Below are 17,997 nucleotides of genomic sequence, written 5' to 3' on the forward strand. Positions count from 1 at the left end.
ATCTACTTTGTATTCTTTTGTATCTTTGTACTACTTATTGAAACTAAAATTATTCCAAATACCCATGCCTTATAATATAAGTATATTATACATTATTGTGTACATTATACATTATTGAGTGAACTTTATCAATTAAAGTCCAGTTTAAGGGTGTGGCCGTAGGAAAGACTAATAGCTCGTGGGCGCACTTTCGAAAGCCCACCAGTTCCAGTGACTAAAATGGATATTTCATATTTTACAGTTATAAAACTAAATGCCTATTTTTTTAACTTATTTATGCCTTATTTATTTATTTTTAACTTTAACTTTATCGACCATAATTGCAGTATGGCTCTAATTTAAAATCGCAAGTTTATTTATTAAATCACCAATTATTATTTTAAAAACCCGAACGTAAGTATGTAAGTTAACAAAAATTGAAATCTGAATTTGATCGATCGGGATCAATTATATGAAAGCATCAAAATATAAAGCACAGATATTTGGAGGGCATTTTAAGGAAGGGGTTAGAATAACAAAAGTAAAATAAATAATGATAATATTTTAATAGGTTTCGGTTTTGGAGGACTATTTAAATGTCTGGGGAAAGGGAAAAGTTAAGAGCGTGCACGGGAGCAGTCGCGGATACAAGAGGGAGGGGGGCTATAGGGATTTAAACTCCTCATCCATAGAGATTAGGTATAACCAAATCGGACGCAGGTAGATAAAATATTTAAAATATTAGACATAAGAAAGATTTTGTACAAATCGACAAGCGCAACAAATTATGGCAGTAACTCACTTTACTAGCCTCTCTTTTTTTTTCATTTCTAGATCCGCGCCTGCGCAGGGCGTATACAGGGTATGAAGCTGCTACCCTGAACACAGAGCCTTGTTTATAAAAATAATATAAAAAAATATACTTTTTTAAATAATATATTTCATAAATTCTTTAATGTAGATAGATATTAATCTTTTATAAATAATGTTTTATGACTTTATTATATCATGCATATTTTTAAGTGGGGGGCTCGAGAGGGCTGAATTGTTTTCTGGGGTGGGCTAGAGCAGGGATCTTCAACCTTTTTATGTAGCGGGCCACATATTTTTTTTAAACCTTGCGGACCATTCGTAGTAAAATCATGTATTTTGTATAAAAATTCAGTTTTATTCTTACAATTTTTAAAATTAGGTGGGTAGGTACATTTAAAATTACAAATTATTTTTATTATTAAAACATAAATAAATAAACATTTTTTTTTAATTACAAATTTTTTATTTTATTTTTAATGTGAAAACATTTAAAATGTGATCGCGGACCGCATATTATGACAGGGTGGGCCGCGGGTTGAAGACCCCTGGGCTAGAGCATCCTCCCTTGGCACCGTACATGCTAGGCTTCAATAGAGATTATGATTAATTATAGCTTAACGCGTTTAATCACGGAGCAAAAAAATGGCTGTAAATTTAAATTCAGAAGACATTATTGATGGTTTCAAAAACTTAACTGAACACAGAATTGTGTATAATAAATTAAAATTATTTATCAAATTATTTTGTTTTTATATTGAAACACAAACTGTTTTTTTTTTTTTTTATTTGAATTTTTTAAAGTATAAAAAAAAAAAAGCCTGTTCAAATTGTATACCATCCGGATAAAATACTTTGAGTTACCTTTTAATTATAACACAAGTCACACTATATAATAATTTATCCATCCAATAAATATTGAATAAATTATTAACACCTTATAGGTGATTTGAATCTATAAGCTGTTTGTTGAGGTCATGAAATAATTATGGTAATATTTAAACATATGATTTGATTATTCAGTACCTACTGGATTTCATCTCGCTACATGAGAACATTGAGCTACTGAACTGAGTTTTCATGGTATTTTTATATAGCAAAACTTAGCTTTTTCAATTACAAATTACAATAGGTGTTTTAGTAAGCAAATACTGCATAGCTGTTACGTAATTAGTAGTTAATATTTTTGCTGAATATTGAACATTAAAATTTATATAAAGAGGAATTTGATTAAAAATCTAAGAATGTCCCTACGGAAAAAGTACAGTTCAAAAATACAAATCGTACAATCAACAAAAACCATGGTAGTAGCATTGATTATATATTATTAGAGTATTTATAATCAATGGTAGTAATAAGAAACTTTTACGAATATGTATAAAAGTTGACAAGCTATGCTGTACCATTGCTAGGTTTCTATGATTATAAGTATTTTGTCCAAGCCAGGTAATTCATCAAATATATAAAATAACAAGTATCCAACTAGAAAAAAAAACTGTATATATTATTAAAACTATATTAAAATAATATAATCCTTTTATGAAATTGTGCTGCTAAAACAGAAATTATAGCATTAATTTTAACATTATAACATTAATTATAGCTATTTCACTATAAATAAATATATACCGTTGGTTGACGATCAATACCTCGAATGTCAAAGAAAATTGATTTTGCAATTCATACATAAAACAAAAGCAGGAAAAAATAATGCATCTTTTAATAAATTAATATCTTATTATTAATTTTAATGAGGTTAGAGACTTAATAGTAATTTTTTCATAACTCTGATTTTTAAATAAGCAAAATGTCTCATAATTTAAAATTTTAGTAGTTAAATATTATAGATAGTAATGCATTATGAATAAGTCATATCACAAAAAAAAAATTAAATATTTTTTATAAGTAATATAATTTTATTTCGTAAACATGTTTTGGTATTTTCTGAACATTTAACTTTTTTTAGATATAAGATATTAATCTCTCATCTATGATATATTAATATCTTATATATATTAATATATTACATACAAATATTCATTTTTAAATTTTTTATATAGGTGGTTACATTTTTTTCAATGTTTGAAATTGACACTTCTGTCAATTTTCCTTTTTTTATTGATAATCGAAACCATGCTCTACTTTTCCTCAGAGAAAAAAAGAATGCTTTTATGTTCCAGAATTTATTAACAAAGTTTAAATTATTAGACCATTAATTAAATATACAATTTTATTATACATATTTAATCCATGATTAGATATCTAAGAAGAAAACGGTAAAAATAAAATTTTAATCATTATTATTGTTGTACGAAAAGTACCATTAACTTTAATTATTTTATAGTAGATTTATTACCAATCTTTAAAGGGCTAAAATATAACTAAAATTATTACAATATACCAAATTTATAATTAAAATAAGTTCAAATGCTAAAAATTTATAATTTTATACATTTATTTTAAAATATAATAAATAAAAGTATATAACATGGTTATTTGTTACACATAATATAGGAAATCATATTTTAAGCTACTCAATAATCAAATAAATAAAAGTAATAATAACAAAATTGTAATCATATTATAATCAATTTGGATTTCCGAGAAAAAAAATAATAGGCATATATAAAATTAACATATATCTAACTTTGAAGCAAATTAACAAATAGGTAAGCATATAAAATTATTATTAAAATATTCTCACTCTTAATAGTCAATTATCACAACAATAATGTACGAAGGTTAATTTTAAACCACCGAAATATAATACTAAAGTATTATTATTAACGACGATTAAATGTGTATAATATATTTGAAACATCTTGGAAATGTTCCGTACAATTTAAATGTCTCAGTACTTGGCCATTCCACAATTTTACAGCGTATCCTAATGCATCATCACGATTGGCACATATATTGTTTTCTATTAACCATGTTATTAATTCGGAGCCAGTAAATGTTTTTTTATACTTCCACAACTTCCATCTATAACAAAATATTCCAAAGTTTGATTTAGTAGTAAATTTGTTTCAAATCAAAAAAGTATATTCAATCTTCCATACCTAGTAAGATGAGTGATCTCTGCTAGACACTTTTCTCTATACTTAAACACAAAATTATCACATGTTTTTCTAGTATCATAAGGAAGTTCTTCCCAAGATGGACATTCAATAGGAGATCCTCCCCACCAAAATTTGTTCCATCTAAATACAAACATAATAATGATATAAGAATATATGATAGAGTAAAAATTTACTTACGCTCTAACAATTGGCATATTGATTGAATGATAGTTAATACCATAAATCAATAATGCAAATATTGACTGTCCTCTCATGAGAGAAGTTTCACAATAAGCTAATTCAAGGTACAATCCATTTGTCTCACCAAATATTCTCCAAATAGCCACAGAAAAGGTCTACAATTATTACAATTTATAATTTAAATTTGAATTATGTACATCGTATAATCTTATAAAATTAAATTAACTTACAACAAACATAGCAACAGCTTGCAATACAAGTAGTAAAAAGTGCTTAATATATTCATTATTTGCTATTATATTTGTTTCATTTTCATAAAGCAGACCTTTTAAATCTTCTGTATCAATAATATGAGAATCCACACTATATACAAAATAAACGAATAAAATAGTAAATATACTTAAAAAATATAGACTTTAGTCTTACTAAAAACCTTACTAAGCAAGTTAATAATAATATCTTGTAAACAAATTTTCAAGATATAATAAATAATAAATAGTAACAACTTAACTTTATTTTAACTTACGATTGTTTGGATGTACTTTGTCCATCATCATTTACAGATTTTGAATACACTATTTGCCTATTTAATTTATGTCTTTGACGTTGATGTAAAACCAAACAAACTATTGTACCTAGAACAATTAAAATATTAAAAATAATTATAAAATATGAGCCATGTATATTTATAAGATTACAAAAATGTTTACATAGTATTGATGAAAGGAGAATTATTGTGAGTATAGCAGCTTCTGGAATTCCATAAACATAATTTTGATCAAAATCCGATTTACCAAATAATGGCGGTTGACAAGTCAACATCAATACAGAAACCAATAAAATTGGTACACTAAAAGTTTATGAAATTCAATTTTGTATTAAAAAATAAGACCACAATTATTTTTCAATAATAATTACCCCCAGGATAGTATCATGTAGAAATAAAGAATTTTATTTTGAAATTCATCTGTAAATGGTTTATGCATTATTAGCAAGGTAAAAGCTAAACATCCAGTCCAAATGTAACAACTTATATCACCACCAATACTCAACATTAATTGTATGTATGTTAATGGATGTGATTGTGGTGTTTCAGATAAATACTCTAGTAATATCCCAGTGCATGAAATAACCTACAACAATTATTAATTAACAACCATCATGGCTAAAAATATAAAGTTAAAGATAAAATTACTTGTGAAATCACTAAGCAGAAAACTACTTTGAATGGAAAACTTTTTAATTTTTTTAACATAACTAAAATAATCCATAACTGTAAAAAAAATATAGTTAATATAATATTATGAAATATAGACAGTAAAATAATAATATAACTTACAGATGCAGGGATAGCCAATATACTGACATTGAATTGATAGGCTTTTAAAGCAGTTATATTGTTTGATGGATCTACTTTGGCAACAGATATTATCTTTGCCGTTAAAAACATTATTGGAGCTGAAAAAAATACACATAATACCATTGAACTTGCTATCTGTAAAATAAGAATATTAAAAAAACTATTAAGTAATAATTATTTTAACAATATTTTAAAATAAAATAAATATAAATTATACAAACCAGATCCATTTCAAGATTGTATGCCGATGCATAAACAAAAACCGCTGGTGCAGAAGGAATCATTCCATACAAAAACCCAAACATGGAGAGGTCAAGACTATCATGAGCACTCAAAGAACCAAATTTTCCTAAACAAATACTTGTTATTTCTCTAATAACTAATGGTAAAACTATCCTGTAAAATACAATATTTTTTTTATGAATATGAGTTGAAAAATTACTCATCATAAATTATATTTAAGGTGTTTCTTACAATTTAGCTGAAATAAGAAGTAATGGTAAAATTAAAGCTTCTCCTCTAAGTTTATTGACGTTTCCAACCATTCTTAAACCAAGTAAGAACAATGCTGTAGCAGTAAATGCATTCCCAAAAGTCTAAAAATCAATAGCTTAGTACACAATTTTCTACCCAAATAAATTATTCTTACTCCCAAGAAAGTTGTGATAATTTTTGGTGGGTCATGATTAAATACTAAATTTGCCAACATTCCTAGAGCGGTCATAAACACAATAGGATTACAAATAATATTTCTTGATATTCGTCCCATTAATGCTGAACGCCTTGTAGTTTCATGACGATCATATTCTTGGCCCAGTTCCATCATTGCAAAACCAAACGGATTTAAGATTATTAGATTAATAGGTGCTACAAGGTAAAGGTAGTTAACAAAATCCTTATGGTGATGCCGATAGAGAGCTTCAACTAAAAAAAATAAAATTATACATAAATACATACTTTTCATAAATTATTAAAATTCACAGGTTTTTTTATTTCGACTTACATATTGGTGCTCCAATGGCAAAATCATTGCTTTGAGTGCAGAATATAGCAAATAGAGCTGCTCTTGCAATATCTGGAGGTCTTGTTACTAACACAGTGATTAATGCGACCGAAACAAATACTAAAGTTTTTGATACAAGTAATGATCCCAAAAAAACCAAGTTGACAGATGATAAATCTAACACAGCCATATTAACAAATATAAGTGAAGGCAAAGCAAATGTCCCCACAAATCTATTCAAACCAATACTAGCAGCATGACTAACTAAGCCTAATCGTCCTGATAAATACCTAAAATAACAACAACAACAATCATATTAATATAAACAAGAATCTAAATATTAGATATAAAAATAGAGAATCCATAAGCATTTATAGTAGTATAATGTATATTACCCTGTAATAATAATCCCAAAACATTGAAATAAAGCATTATACATATTGTTCATTAAGTCTTCTTCAGAATCATTCTTATTAATAACAGTCTTATTTGAAATCATCATGTTGTACAACTGTTTTGCATTTGTGTGTGTATTATTTAGTAAGCTGAAAAAAAAATTTACAATTTAATTTAAAATAAAAGAAAATGTATAATCACAACATTTACATTATTAATCGAAATAATTTTTAATTTTGTATAATTTGAATTTTTTATCAACCTTAACTAAACAAATGTATAGACATGAATGTGTCTATACATTGATTTATTCATTATATATAATACTATGCATATGATACCGGTAGTATATATAATTCTGACTAGGCATTTTATAAAATTACTGATATTGCTAGTTAAATTACATAATATACACATTCCCTAGTCATTATATATGCCTGATCAGAATTAAGAATATATTCTGGTGGCCATGTAGTCATTTAAATAACAATTACTATACGGGGCTGCATCAGTATTTATCACTCATATTGGAAATATTACTAATTATTAGAAAATATACTAGAAATGCTGGTAACACATACTTTACATTTAATAAAGATGAACATAAGATAATCTAGCCAAAAAGTAATAATGATTATTAAAAACCTTAAAATCATAAACATTTGAATAAATGGTTAATTTAATTGTTTGTTAATTAGTTATTTTAAAATAATGAAAAACATTTATTTTATATAGTAAATAATAGCCGTATAAATAAGCATTGTAAAATTAAGAATATGTTGGCTTGATAATTTAAAATAAAAAAAATAAAATAAATTTTTAACTAAAAACTGTCATAAACATTAATTTATTATATATTTTATTAAATGTATAATAATCTATTATACAAAATATCATTATTTTTTGTATTCAATTTTTTAAATAGTTTATGAAGGACATTCACCAAAAGTTCATACAATTATTTTGGTATTTAATAACCCTTCACATATTACAAAAGGAAGTAGGAATGTTAAAATCAATACATTCCCGAACATTGAACCATAGACTTGGTATATATATATATATATATATATATATATATATATTGCCACAAATATTTTTCGTATTAAATTTTATACTCGGATCACTATTTTCCTGTTAACTATATGAAAAAATAAAAAAATAATTGTTTGTTGTATAAATATATCAACTATAATTATTATTACTTGTATACTATCTACATATATAATTAGTTATATTTACATAAACTGTTACAATATATGATTTGGATTGTACTAATATTAGTATAATGCATTATGTTTATTTTTAAGATAAATTTAATAATTAGTTACATAAATATTAGTACACAATAAATCACATTATTATTGTATAAATAATTTTATATCTATAAAAATGGTCAAAAATATATACCATTAATACTTTTTTTTAAAAAAATGAACTTAATTAATAAATATATATTATAATTTAATATGTTCAGTAAAATATCTATGATACATTTAGCTCTATTAATATTATAATTATCTATTCTTATAATATAAGGAATAAATGTAAAAGTGTATACTCTTCTTTATTTATATGTAGTTTTAAAAATGTATTACAATAGTAATTTAATTGTCATAATATGATATAAAATAATAGATTATTTAATTTTTTGTCATTAAAAAAGTTCAATTTGAAAGCAAATGTTGTAATAAAGAAATAAAAATGAAATAAAAGATGAAGCTCTTTATTTAAAATTTTTTTAAAAAAATAACATAATTATAGGAATGATATTCAAAAACTGAAATTTAAGATCAGCATAAATTACCATTATTAATTAACTTTTTTTTTTTTTGTTGAACAATTGTTTATGTAGCCAATCAATTTTAATCAAGTTTTACTTAAAGAATGTCTAATAATATATTACATTATTAATTTGAAAGTAATGACCAAAATACAATTTTCTGATGTTTTTATTTTTAGTTATGTTGAGAAAATAGTAGTAACAAGGTTGTTTTAAATATTAATATTAAATCACTATACATATACTAAAAACATATAAGTGTATGGAGTATGAAATTTCAATTTCTTTTAATGGTAAATACGTAACATATTTTTGTTCTGTTAAATTAAAATTTAAAATTAAATGTCGAGGTTTAAAATAATTTATTCACTGGCTTTTTTTAAATGGATAAGAAAAATTTTTAATTTATAATAAAAAGCATTTAAATACCTATTAATTGTGTGGTTATGATTTTACTTACAACAATAAGTCTTTTACGTCCTGGGAATCGACAAATTCCATATTGAAAGTGTTTGACAATTGGAGAGGTGATAAAAATTTACTTGATTCGAGGAAAAAAAACGATTAAACTGTATTACAGTGCACAATGTCGTTCAATAGGAACGAACAGAGGCCTAATAAAATCGCCTTCCATTGCAACGAAGTGAGTACACAATTTCTTTATCAGTGATTCGTGGCGATTAGTCACCAGCCCAGGCTTTTTACAACGAAATCAGAACCGAAACATCCACCGCCGTTGTTCAATCATCATTTCATTCTAATGGCATCGTGTCCGGCGCAAAAGCCGTGAGTGTGATCGGACTAACCGTTGGTGAGTTGCGAGCGGCCACTTATTTGCAGGAATTAGGAGTCCAACTGTATGAATATTATTTCCACAGTTGGCTGTTATCGCTGAAAACGGACAACGACACCGATGTATTATTTAGAGCACTACTGCATATGCACTGCATACTTGAAAGACGCAATAGTAGAGCAATTCGGAATAGAGAACAGATAAAAAAAAATTAAAAAAGAAAAAGAACGGGTGGTTGGCGCATGCGACAGGGGTAAACGGTTACTTGGGGCCCGCCGCGTAGCGTCGTGTTTCTGTACTATGACCGAAAACTGCAAAAAATAAAAATTTAAAATGTATAAATACTGATAACATTAAATATAAACGGTTATCAGTACCATAAATAAAAAACAGTATTCTCAACTATATAATATTGGGCACAGTCTTATTATAATATTATGCATATACATATTAATATGCCTAGGTCATGGATATATACAACTAGTAGTTGTACACTATATAATTATATATATATCCGTGGTCTAGGCCAATATGTTATATGTATATGATATACAGAGTTCACTGGTCCCAGCTTTGTAAATATTTCAAGAGTTAACCGCTAGATTCGCTATAAATCCGGGTGAGCCATATCACAACTGTATTATTATGATAATAAACATTAATATTAGTATCACAGAATAAATGAAATTTCATATACTCTGTGCAAGGTGGTTTCTGTGATTACTTTTCCAAATTCTGTATTAGTATCTTAATCAGGGCTCGTAAGTTCATGCATTTGCATATCAATCTTACAAAGTTGTATTTAATTCTAGATGATCTAGAAATCCATTTCAAGGTATCACGGTTAAATATTTGAAATCTTATTTTGCATGTTTTTGCTTATTTAGCATGTTTTTATATATTTGGCATATTTATGCATATTTCTATTTTATAGGGCATATTATACAACATTCTATTAGAATCTATCAAAAATCGAAATGGAAAATATAAATAAAATTAAAAATAGAACCCGAATTATATTATATTTTCTTTTCTTATCTTTTTGATACTCGTACATTTAATGAATAAATTAGTTTCAAAAGTTTCAGTTTAAAATGAATTGCTGACATAAACGTACATTATACGTAGTTCATAAAGGCTTCATATTTTAATATGAATTAAAAGTCAGGCTATCAATATATCATTACCTACCTCAATTGTTGTTCATTTATTTTTATTTGTTTTCATTTATTTATTAATCTTCAAAAGCAAAAGTTATTAGTCATTAGATGTTACATATTACACATGTTAGGTATAAAATTACAATTTACTATTAATATTTATATTACTTACACTGTGTTATTTACATTACTGTCAGAACACTAGTGCTAGTGTGGTCAAAAGATTTATCTATCGTTTATTTCGTAGTATGCACCTACCAGCTTCTATTTTTTAGTGAACCTCGACACAAAATGTGTAGTCCAAAATTGGAAATGTGTACTACGGATTCGAGAAGCATGTACCTATTAAATGCTAATAAGACTACTATAAAGATGTTTTTCAGGAAGCCAGCTTAAGCAAGACAACTAATGAGGACTTGAATACCCTTATATATTAAATTTTAAATTTAAGTAAAATAAATAAGTTTTCAGATTTATACCAAATATAAGTGTATTTTCTGTTTAAAAAATAATAACAAATTGGTAGTTACCTAATTATAATGTGCAATTTGATTAATAAAAAAGAACTTTTACTAAAAATTATAATCATATAGATTTGGGGTAGAAGGAGGCTCTGTATCAAATCATTGTATAATAAAAAAAATGTGTAGTACGCATTTTTATGAATATGAAGAGCTGTGGTAGGACTTATTTTAACGAGCGTTTGAACACATTTTGAGTAACTCTAAATGAAAAATGCGCAGTTGAAAATACTACCTATCAGTGGCGTAGCCAGGATTTTTAAATGGGAGGGGCTAATCAATTTTTTGGAAAAGTAAGGTAAGGGAGGATATAAGAATTCACCCTTAACCCCTCCACCTGTTATTCGTTAATCGTCAAATTTAGTTAACACCATAGGTTTAAAATACTTAACTAAAAATAGTAGTATACTAGTTTAGTACATAGATACATTATATATATAAACACGGCCCATGGGGGGCTATAGCTCCTTAGCCCCCCCCCCTTGACTACGCCACTGCTACCTATAAATACAATTTCTCACAATAATGTAGTTATCAAGTGCAGGTAGAGGGCCGTCAATCACCAGATTAGGTTTACTGTGTCATTATTATTATTACTATTTTATTATAACAATATTATTGCAACCACAACGGTACTTATAATGATACACAGGGAGTAATATTGTTGAAAGTACGGGGAGGGGATTAAGTTTTAAGTTTTACGCAGTTCTAAAAAAACCTTAAAATAAGCCCTGGGCTGTGGTATACATAATATAATATATATGAACATGAATTTTTGTACATTTTTTAACAATAGAAATTTAATAGGAAAATTGGGTTGATAGCGAACCAATCTTAAAAAAGCTTAAGCTACCCAAAATTGATTCGCGACCTACCGGTCGAAGACCACGGGTGCAAATAACGCTGACCGTTTGTAAACGTACGCGCACAGCCATGCAATAGATTCGCGCGATATCGTTCCCGTACCACGGAACAAAAAACGTATTTATACCTCCTCAAGTGCGGCGTAGTATTACGCACATATTGCCTCATGTGAAAAATTCTTGGAACGGACACCGTCGAAAAACCCATCGCGACGTAAACCATAGTTATGACGTCGGTTGTGATTACAAAACAGAATTTACAACGGGTTTTTTCTTACGGCTTTCATGGGAGTCGTGAGTAATACGACGTTCCGAGAACGTGCGAAACGATTTGCCGTACCACCGTGCGTATTAGTTGCAATAACGCGTCTAATGTTTCCCGGGGGAGCAGTGAAAACGCTTCTGGCATTCGCCGCAGAAAACAAAAAGTGAATGCAAAAACTGTTTCAAGGTTAGAAACAATGCCACTGGACATCCCACCCTACCGCGTTGATATCGGTTATTGTATGCAAACCGCTTTATTTAATCGTTGTTTATTCTATCTATTACAGATTGTAAATATTTCTAGAAAAAAAAAATTATTTGTAAACGGTACTTCGACCAAAGGAAGGTCAACGTTTGTATACGACATAGTCGTCCGCAAGGTCCCATTACTGCCAACAGTCGCTCAGAACATAATAATAATTTACCTAAACTTGCATCAATAAATAAATCAATCAATAATCTATTACATAATAGATCAGCAATAAACCAAACATATTTTAAATGTAAGGTATAGATTAAAACAGTAATTAGTAATTATTTTCTCAGTTTTCATTTAGTTGTGTTTAAGATTATTCTAGGATTCTTGTTTTTTCTTTAGATAAAAATTAAAATTTTAATACTTTAGTATTATTTAAGTTTGTTACGCATTAAACCAATACATTATATTACTACAAATGTATTAATCTTAATTTTATTCTTCGCATGTTTTACCATTTATCAAATAAAAGTACCTACATATTTTATAAATATATTACTTTAAAATCGATCTGGTATATCATTGTTCAAAATTCTGAGTTCCATACGTTTTAATAAATAAATTACCGATAAAACGAGAAATTTTTTTCAGTGCAACGTTTCTGCCGTTTCAGGTAATTAGTGATTTCGTAGAATGTAGATAGTATTATGAATGAATTATAAATAGAAATAGATTTAGAAACCGTTTTAAAATACAGAAGTTGCATTGGTCAACAGAACAGGTGTATACAATTACGTACATATGTAAAAAACGATTAAAAGAGATTGATTTATCACAGTGCCAATAAGTTTTAAATTATCGTAAAAATAATATTTAGTCCAGCTTTTAAGTGCCTTAAATTATAAAACATAAATAGGTAATTGATGTGTATCTAAAATTCATAATTAATAAATATAATCTAATTAGAAAACAGATTTTTGCCATTAAGGGCACTAGGCCGTTTTCACACATGCCGACGAAATTGGAACCGGAATCGGTGCCGTGTCAGACGCAATGTAATTGTGTTAGTGACACATAGATCAGACCGGCAAATTAATTGGTCCGATGATGCAGTCGGCGTTAAATTCGATAATTCGAATGCTGTACCGATTTTCGACTCGTCGATTTCAATGTTTCCTTATAAAAAACGAGTGAACACAGGTCCACACAAATCGGTACCGGGGAGAACAATTGATAAAATTTGATATTTACTTAATTATTGACATTATTAACCTTAACTTTACCGTTGTCTGTGAATTAATGCCCACTTATTCTTTGTCTAAAATACCTGGAGATAAATTATCAATGTTTAATTTATCCCAAGAGTACTGAAATTGTTTGAAAATAGGAACGTCTTTCCTAGATGATTTACTTAATTTTTTTTTCAAAAATACTTGTTAAAATAATTTCATGAATATTATGTCTGCACAGTAAATAAAATATTTTTTTTTCTAAAAGTCGTTCTAACAATACACACGTACCACCCAATCGGCCACTATTAACTGTAGTTGTATCAAATAACAGAGCTTAAACTGAATTTTGAATATTCCGTTCAGTTAAAGTTTTATTAATAACTTCTGCCTGTTTGCCATTTGTTGTTGCATTTTGTAAAAAAAAGGAATATTAAGAATTTTTTCTATAGTATCACTCGAAATTACTATCAATAAAATAGTTTCCGACCAAATTAGGAATTAGTGTGCCGTCCCAGTGTAGAACAACTTGAAGATCACTCTCTTAAAAATTATCTTAAATAAAACTCTATCTCCTTACGCAAAATCTGTTGACAACGTTGAATTGATGTTCTAATAATAACAAAATCCTCCACGTCTTTTTCTAGAGTTTCTATTACAGCCATCATATTATGAATCGTCCATCTAACACTATACAGTTGTCTAGTGCAGTGTTTCCCAACTGGTGTTCCGCGGAACCTAAGGGTTCCGTGAGCTTGCGCGAAAGGTTCCGTGAGAAATTTAAGAAAATATAAATTAATTAGCAATGTTTTGATTTGGACTATGATTTGAACATAGAACTGGAAGTGACACATTTCCCGATATGAGGTGCATAGTTTGTAGCTTTTCGGCGTATACAAAGGCAAAGAATAAGTTTCAAAATCAACTGAACGCGGCTTCGGACTTACGAATCTCATTTCAGGAATAACTCCAGATTTAAAAACAATTATGAAAAAAAAACTATGAAAATATTCCAATCTTCTCATTGAATCTATCTTAGAGGTAATGAGAGACAAATATTAAATTTTAAGCTTTAATATTACATTTATAATATTGTAATAGTAGTAAACAAAATAAAATGTTAAAGCCATCTTTTTTTTTTTTATATTAATGACACTCTTGTGCCGGAAGTGTCCGATAACCCACTCATTTAAGTGTACCAAACATTTGCCTGTATTAAAATTATAGAAAAAATATTGGGGTTCCACAAAACGTTCAAACTCCTACAAAGGTTCCGCGGGTAAAAGAAGTTAGGAAACACTGGTCTAGTGCACAAACTAGTTTTGGAGTAAAATGTTCTTATATCCTCTTATTCGTTGGAATGATGTAGGCCCAACATCTATTTCCACAAAACTGTAAGATTCACCCATCTCCAAGTCACTAGATAGTCGTTTATCGCCAAGTCATTAGAAGGGTTATTCATCTCCAAATCACTCAATGTTTTGTCTATTAAATTTTCTAAGAAAAAAATAGAGGAATGTTTAATTTAATTTATTGGATCTTTTCCGTTAATTCACTACCACTACAATTTTCGGTTTCCATTGACTACCACTCGATAAATGGCCTATTGCTCTAAAAACTAAAATAAGCTAAGGGGCATCTTAGTGAACTCGTAGATGCAAAATTTTGCAATGTTAAATAGATTTATTAGGTAATTGAATTACTCGGTTTTGCACGCGTGTAAAATATTTTTATGTAAATTCCTCGTAATCAGGCACGAATACAGGGGGAGCTTAGGCCTAAGGTTAAACATAGGCGGACATTTGGGGGAGGGAGGTCTTAGCCCCCCCAAATATTTTAACAGTCCCCCAAAATCGAAACTTTATTAGAAATGTTATTCGTTGTTTTTATAATTATGTGTTCATTTTTTTGAAAATCGTAAAATAAGAAATAATAAAAATCTATTTACAATAGCATTAACAATACCAATTAGTTCGACTACTTGCGAAAGAAGTTTCAGTGCAATGAAAAAAATAAAAATTTGACTAGGGACATCGTTGATTCATGATAGGTTCAGCGATTTTTCAATATTATATATATCAAAAAATATAAAAAGGAATGCTATTTTGAATATCTTTGCTGATTCAAATAGATATTTATCATAAAAATAAAATATTATTTATTTTTAAATATACGTTATTTAGTATTCTTTTAATACAATTTTAACACATCTATATTTTTAATAGTAATAAATTTTACTTGTGCATGGAAAGAGGGTGTGGGGGCGAAGCCCTGCGGGTTATTTTACATTGAATTATTATAGCCCCCCACCAAAAAAAAAAATTAAATTCAACCAAATGTCCACCTATGAGGTAGAACCATATCAAACGTAAGTACTTAAAATATTTCAAAAATTAGACATAAGAAAGACTTCGTACAAATCGACATGCGCAACGAATTATGGCAATAACTCACTTTACTAGCCCCCTTTTTTTTTTAATTTCTAGATCCGCGCCTACCCGTAATCGTACTCGTTCACGTCACATTCTCGTCTATATATATATCAATAGCTTTTAACAACGATAAAACTGTTTGTAATCAATGGTAACCCTATACAAATATTCTGAATTTCCGTTGGCAAAGAATAAATCCCTATGTGAGCCTATCTTTAAAATCAAAGAATAGAAAGAAATAGCCTGTGTAAATCTCTTTTGATATTTTTAAATTTGAATGATAGCTATTCCATTCAGCTTCGCTCGAGTTTTGAATTTTTTCTTATATTTTTAATGAAAAACAAAAAACAAAAATAAAAAAAAGTATTTTACAAATTTATGTGTCATAGGTTACCATATTAAGCCAGGGGTTCTCAAATTAATGCGAGCAGTGAATAGTTAATATTTGCAAATTTATTATGTTAAATATTGGAAAATAAAAAGCTAAAAACCATCAATGGAGAATTGTCTATAAAACAATAAAAAAAGTTGATATTATCGGACGTGTAGTTTCTGAAATTAGCCGTTTCACAGAATATACATATTTAGATAATAATGATTACACTTTATACCAGTAATACCCGATTAATATGAACCTTAAGTTAGATTAATATCTTTATATATGCTTATGAAGAAAAAAATTCTGTTAATGATTTCTTTTGATTTTATACAGCTTTTTGTAAAAAATTGAACATTTTCGCAAAATATACAATAATTTATTAGAAGTAACTCTTTAAATATCTTCTTTTTTCTTTTTTCTTGTTACAGCCATTTAATAACAAATTACTTATATTATGACAATGATTTCAAACTCAAAGAAATAAGTGAAAAACTTTCTCCATTATATTATTATTTATATTCATAATTTCACCCAATTAAGGCAACATGTTTTACTTTTTCACTTTGAACATTAACATTAACCCTATAACATCGATTTGTAACCTTTTGAACCTTTATATATTTTTTTGAAATTTTGAATAATTTTCAGTAAAGCTTTGATAATCACACATTTGTAATGTACAATACTAAAAAATGAGTAAATGCGTATACATATCTACGTTTATTTAAAAAACGAATAAAGTGCATATGTTTTTTTGTGTAATAATTATAATTAATATTTTAAAAAATAAAATATATATCATTATAATTAATTTTAACATAAAACAATTTTAGTCATAATAGGTTTATGTGTCAATGTTACAAAATCAATAAACACGTATACAAAATATAATTTTAAAATACAGTCTAATACTCAATAATTTAACAAAATTAAATAAAATTGTTCAAAAAAAAAAATCACAAAAATATTGATTATTTCATGAGACTAGAATATAAATTCACAATAATTTAAATAAAACAAGAACGTTATAATTGAAAAATTAAATACAGATATACATTTATTATTTATAGTGAAACCTCCAGATAATATTTCTAAGTACTTTCCAATCTAGGAAATATTTTTGCAAAAGATATTTTTATAAATCCTACAAATCTTGAGAAAAGAATAACTGTGCATTTCACTATTGTAATAAAGAGAAATTTTTTTACTTCTTGTTGATAAAGGTTTCACTATAATACATGACAGAAGAATAAAATTAATTTTAAATGTTTTATTTAGCTGATAAAAGTATTGACATAATGATATTATATAAATTTGTAATAATCATCTGTAATATAAAATACCATAACTTCAAATTACCTGGTATTCTTGAAAAAAAATTAATTTATTTATTATTTTATTAATAAAAACAATACACATATAACAATAGTTAAAAAAATTAAATTAAATATAGAATTATTAGGTATTACAATTGAGTACCAACGGTTAATTTTTTTATAAAGAGATGATTACTATGAAACAAACATTAATTTTGGAGAAATTAGTTTAATTATATTTTTATATAAA

The 17,997-nt window shown here is 27.2% G+C and overlaps 1 protein-coding gene across 2 annotated transcripts; it reads right to left on the reverse strand.

The window, feature by feature from the left end:
• Window positions 1–3,379: 3,379 nt before the first annotated feature.
• LOC112685455 (integral membrane protein GPR155) lies at window positions 3,380–9,709 on the reverse strand. Of its 2 annotated transcripts, XM_025557354.1 has the most exons (16): window positions 9,547–9,709; window positions 9,055–9,485; window positions 6,811–6,960; window positions 6,416–6,705; window positions 6,062–6,336; window positions 5,887–6,008; window positions 5,634–5,808; window positions 5,392–5,547; window positions 5,248–5,325; window positions 4,971–5,185; window positions 4,763–4,902; window positions 4,579–4,687; window positions 4,283–4,415; window positions 4,050–4,207; window positions 3,852–3,992; window positions 3,573–3,774 (listed from the first exon to the last, which is right to left on the reverse strand). In XM_025557354.1, exons 2-16 carry the CDS (start codon window positions 9,093–9,095, stop codon window positions 3,573–3,575), a joined length of 2,385 nt encoding a protein of 794 aa, XP_025413139.1. In that variant the 5' UTR covers window positions 9,096–9,485; window positions 9,547–9,709. The 2 variants fall into 2 exon arrangements, with proteins under 2 accessions (XP_025413140.1, XP_025413139.1); XM_025557355.1 differs by lacking the exon at window positions 9,547–9,709 and having other exon boundaries at window positions 3,380–3,774; window positions 9,055–9,095.
• Between the last annotated feature and the right edge of the window lie 8,288 nt (window positions 9,710–17,997).

This window comes from Sipha flava, unplaced genomic scaffold (genome assembly GCF_003268045.1).
Source record: "Sipha flava isolate LNK unplaced genomic scaffold, YSA_version1 277_pilon_pilon, whole genome shotgun sequence".
NCBI classification, from domain to species: Eukaryota; Metazoa; Arthropoda; class Insecta; order Hemiptera; family Aphididae; genus Sipha; species Sipha flava.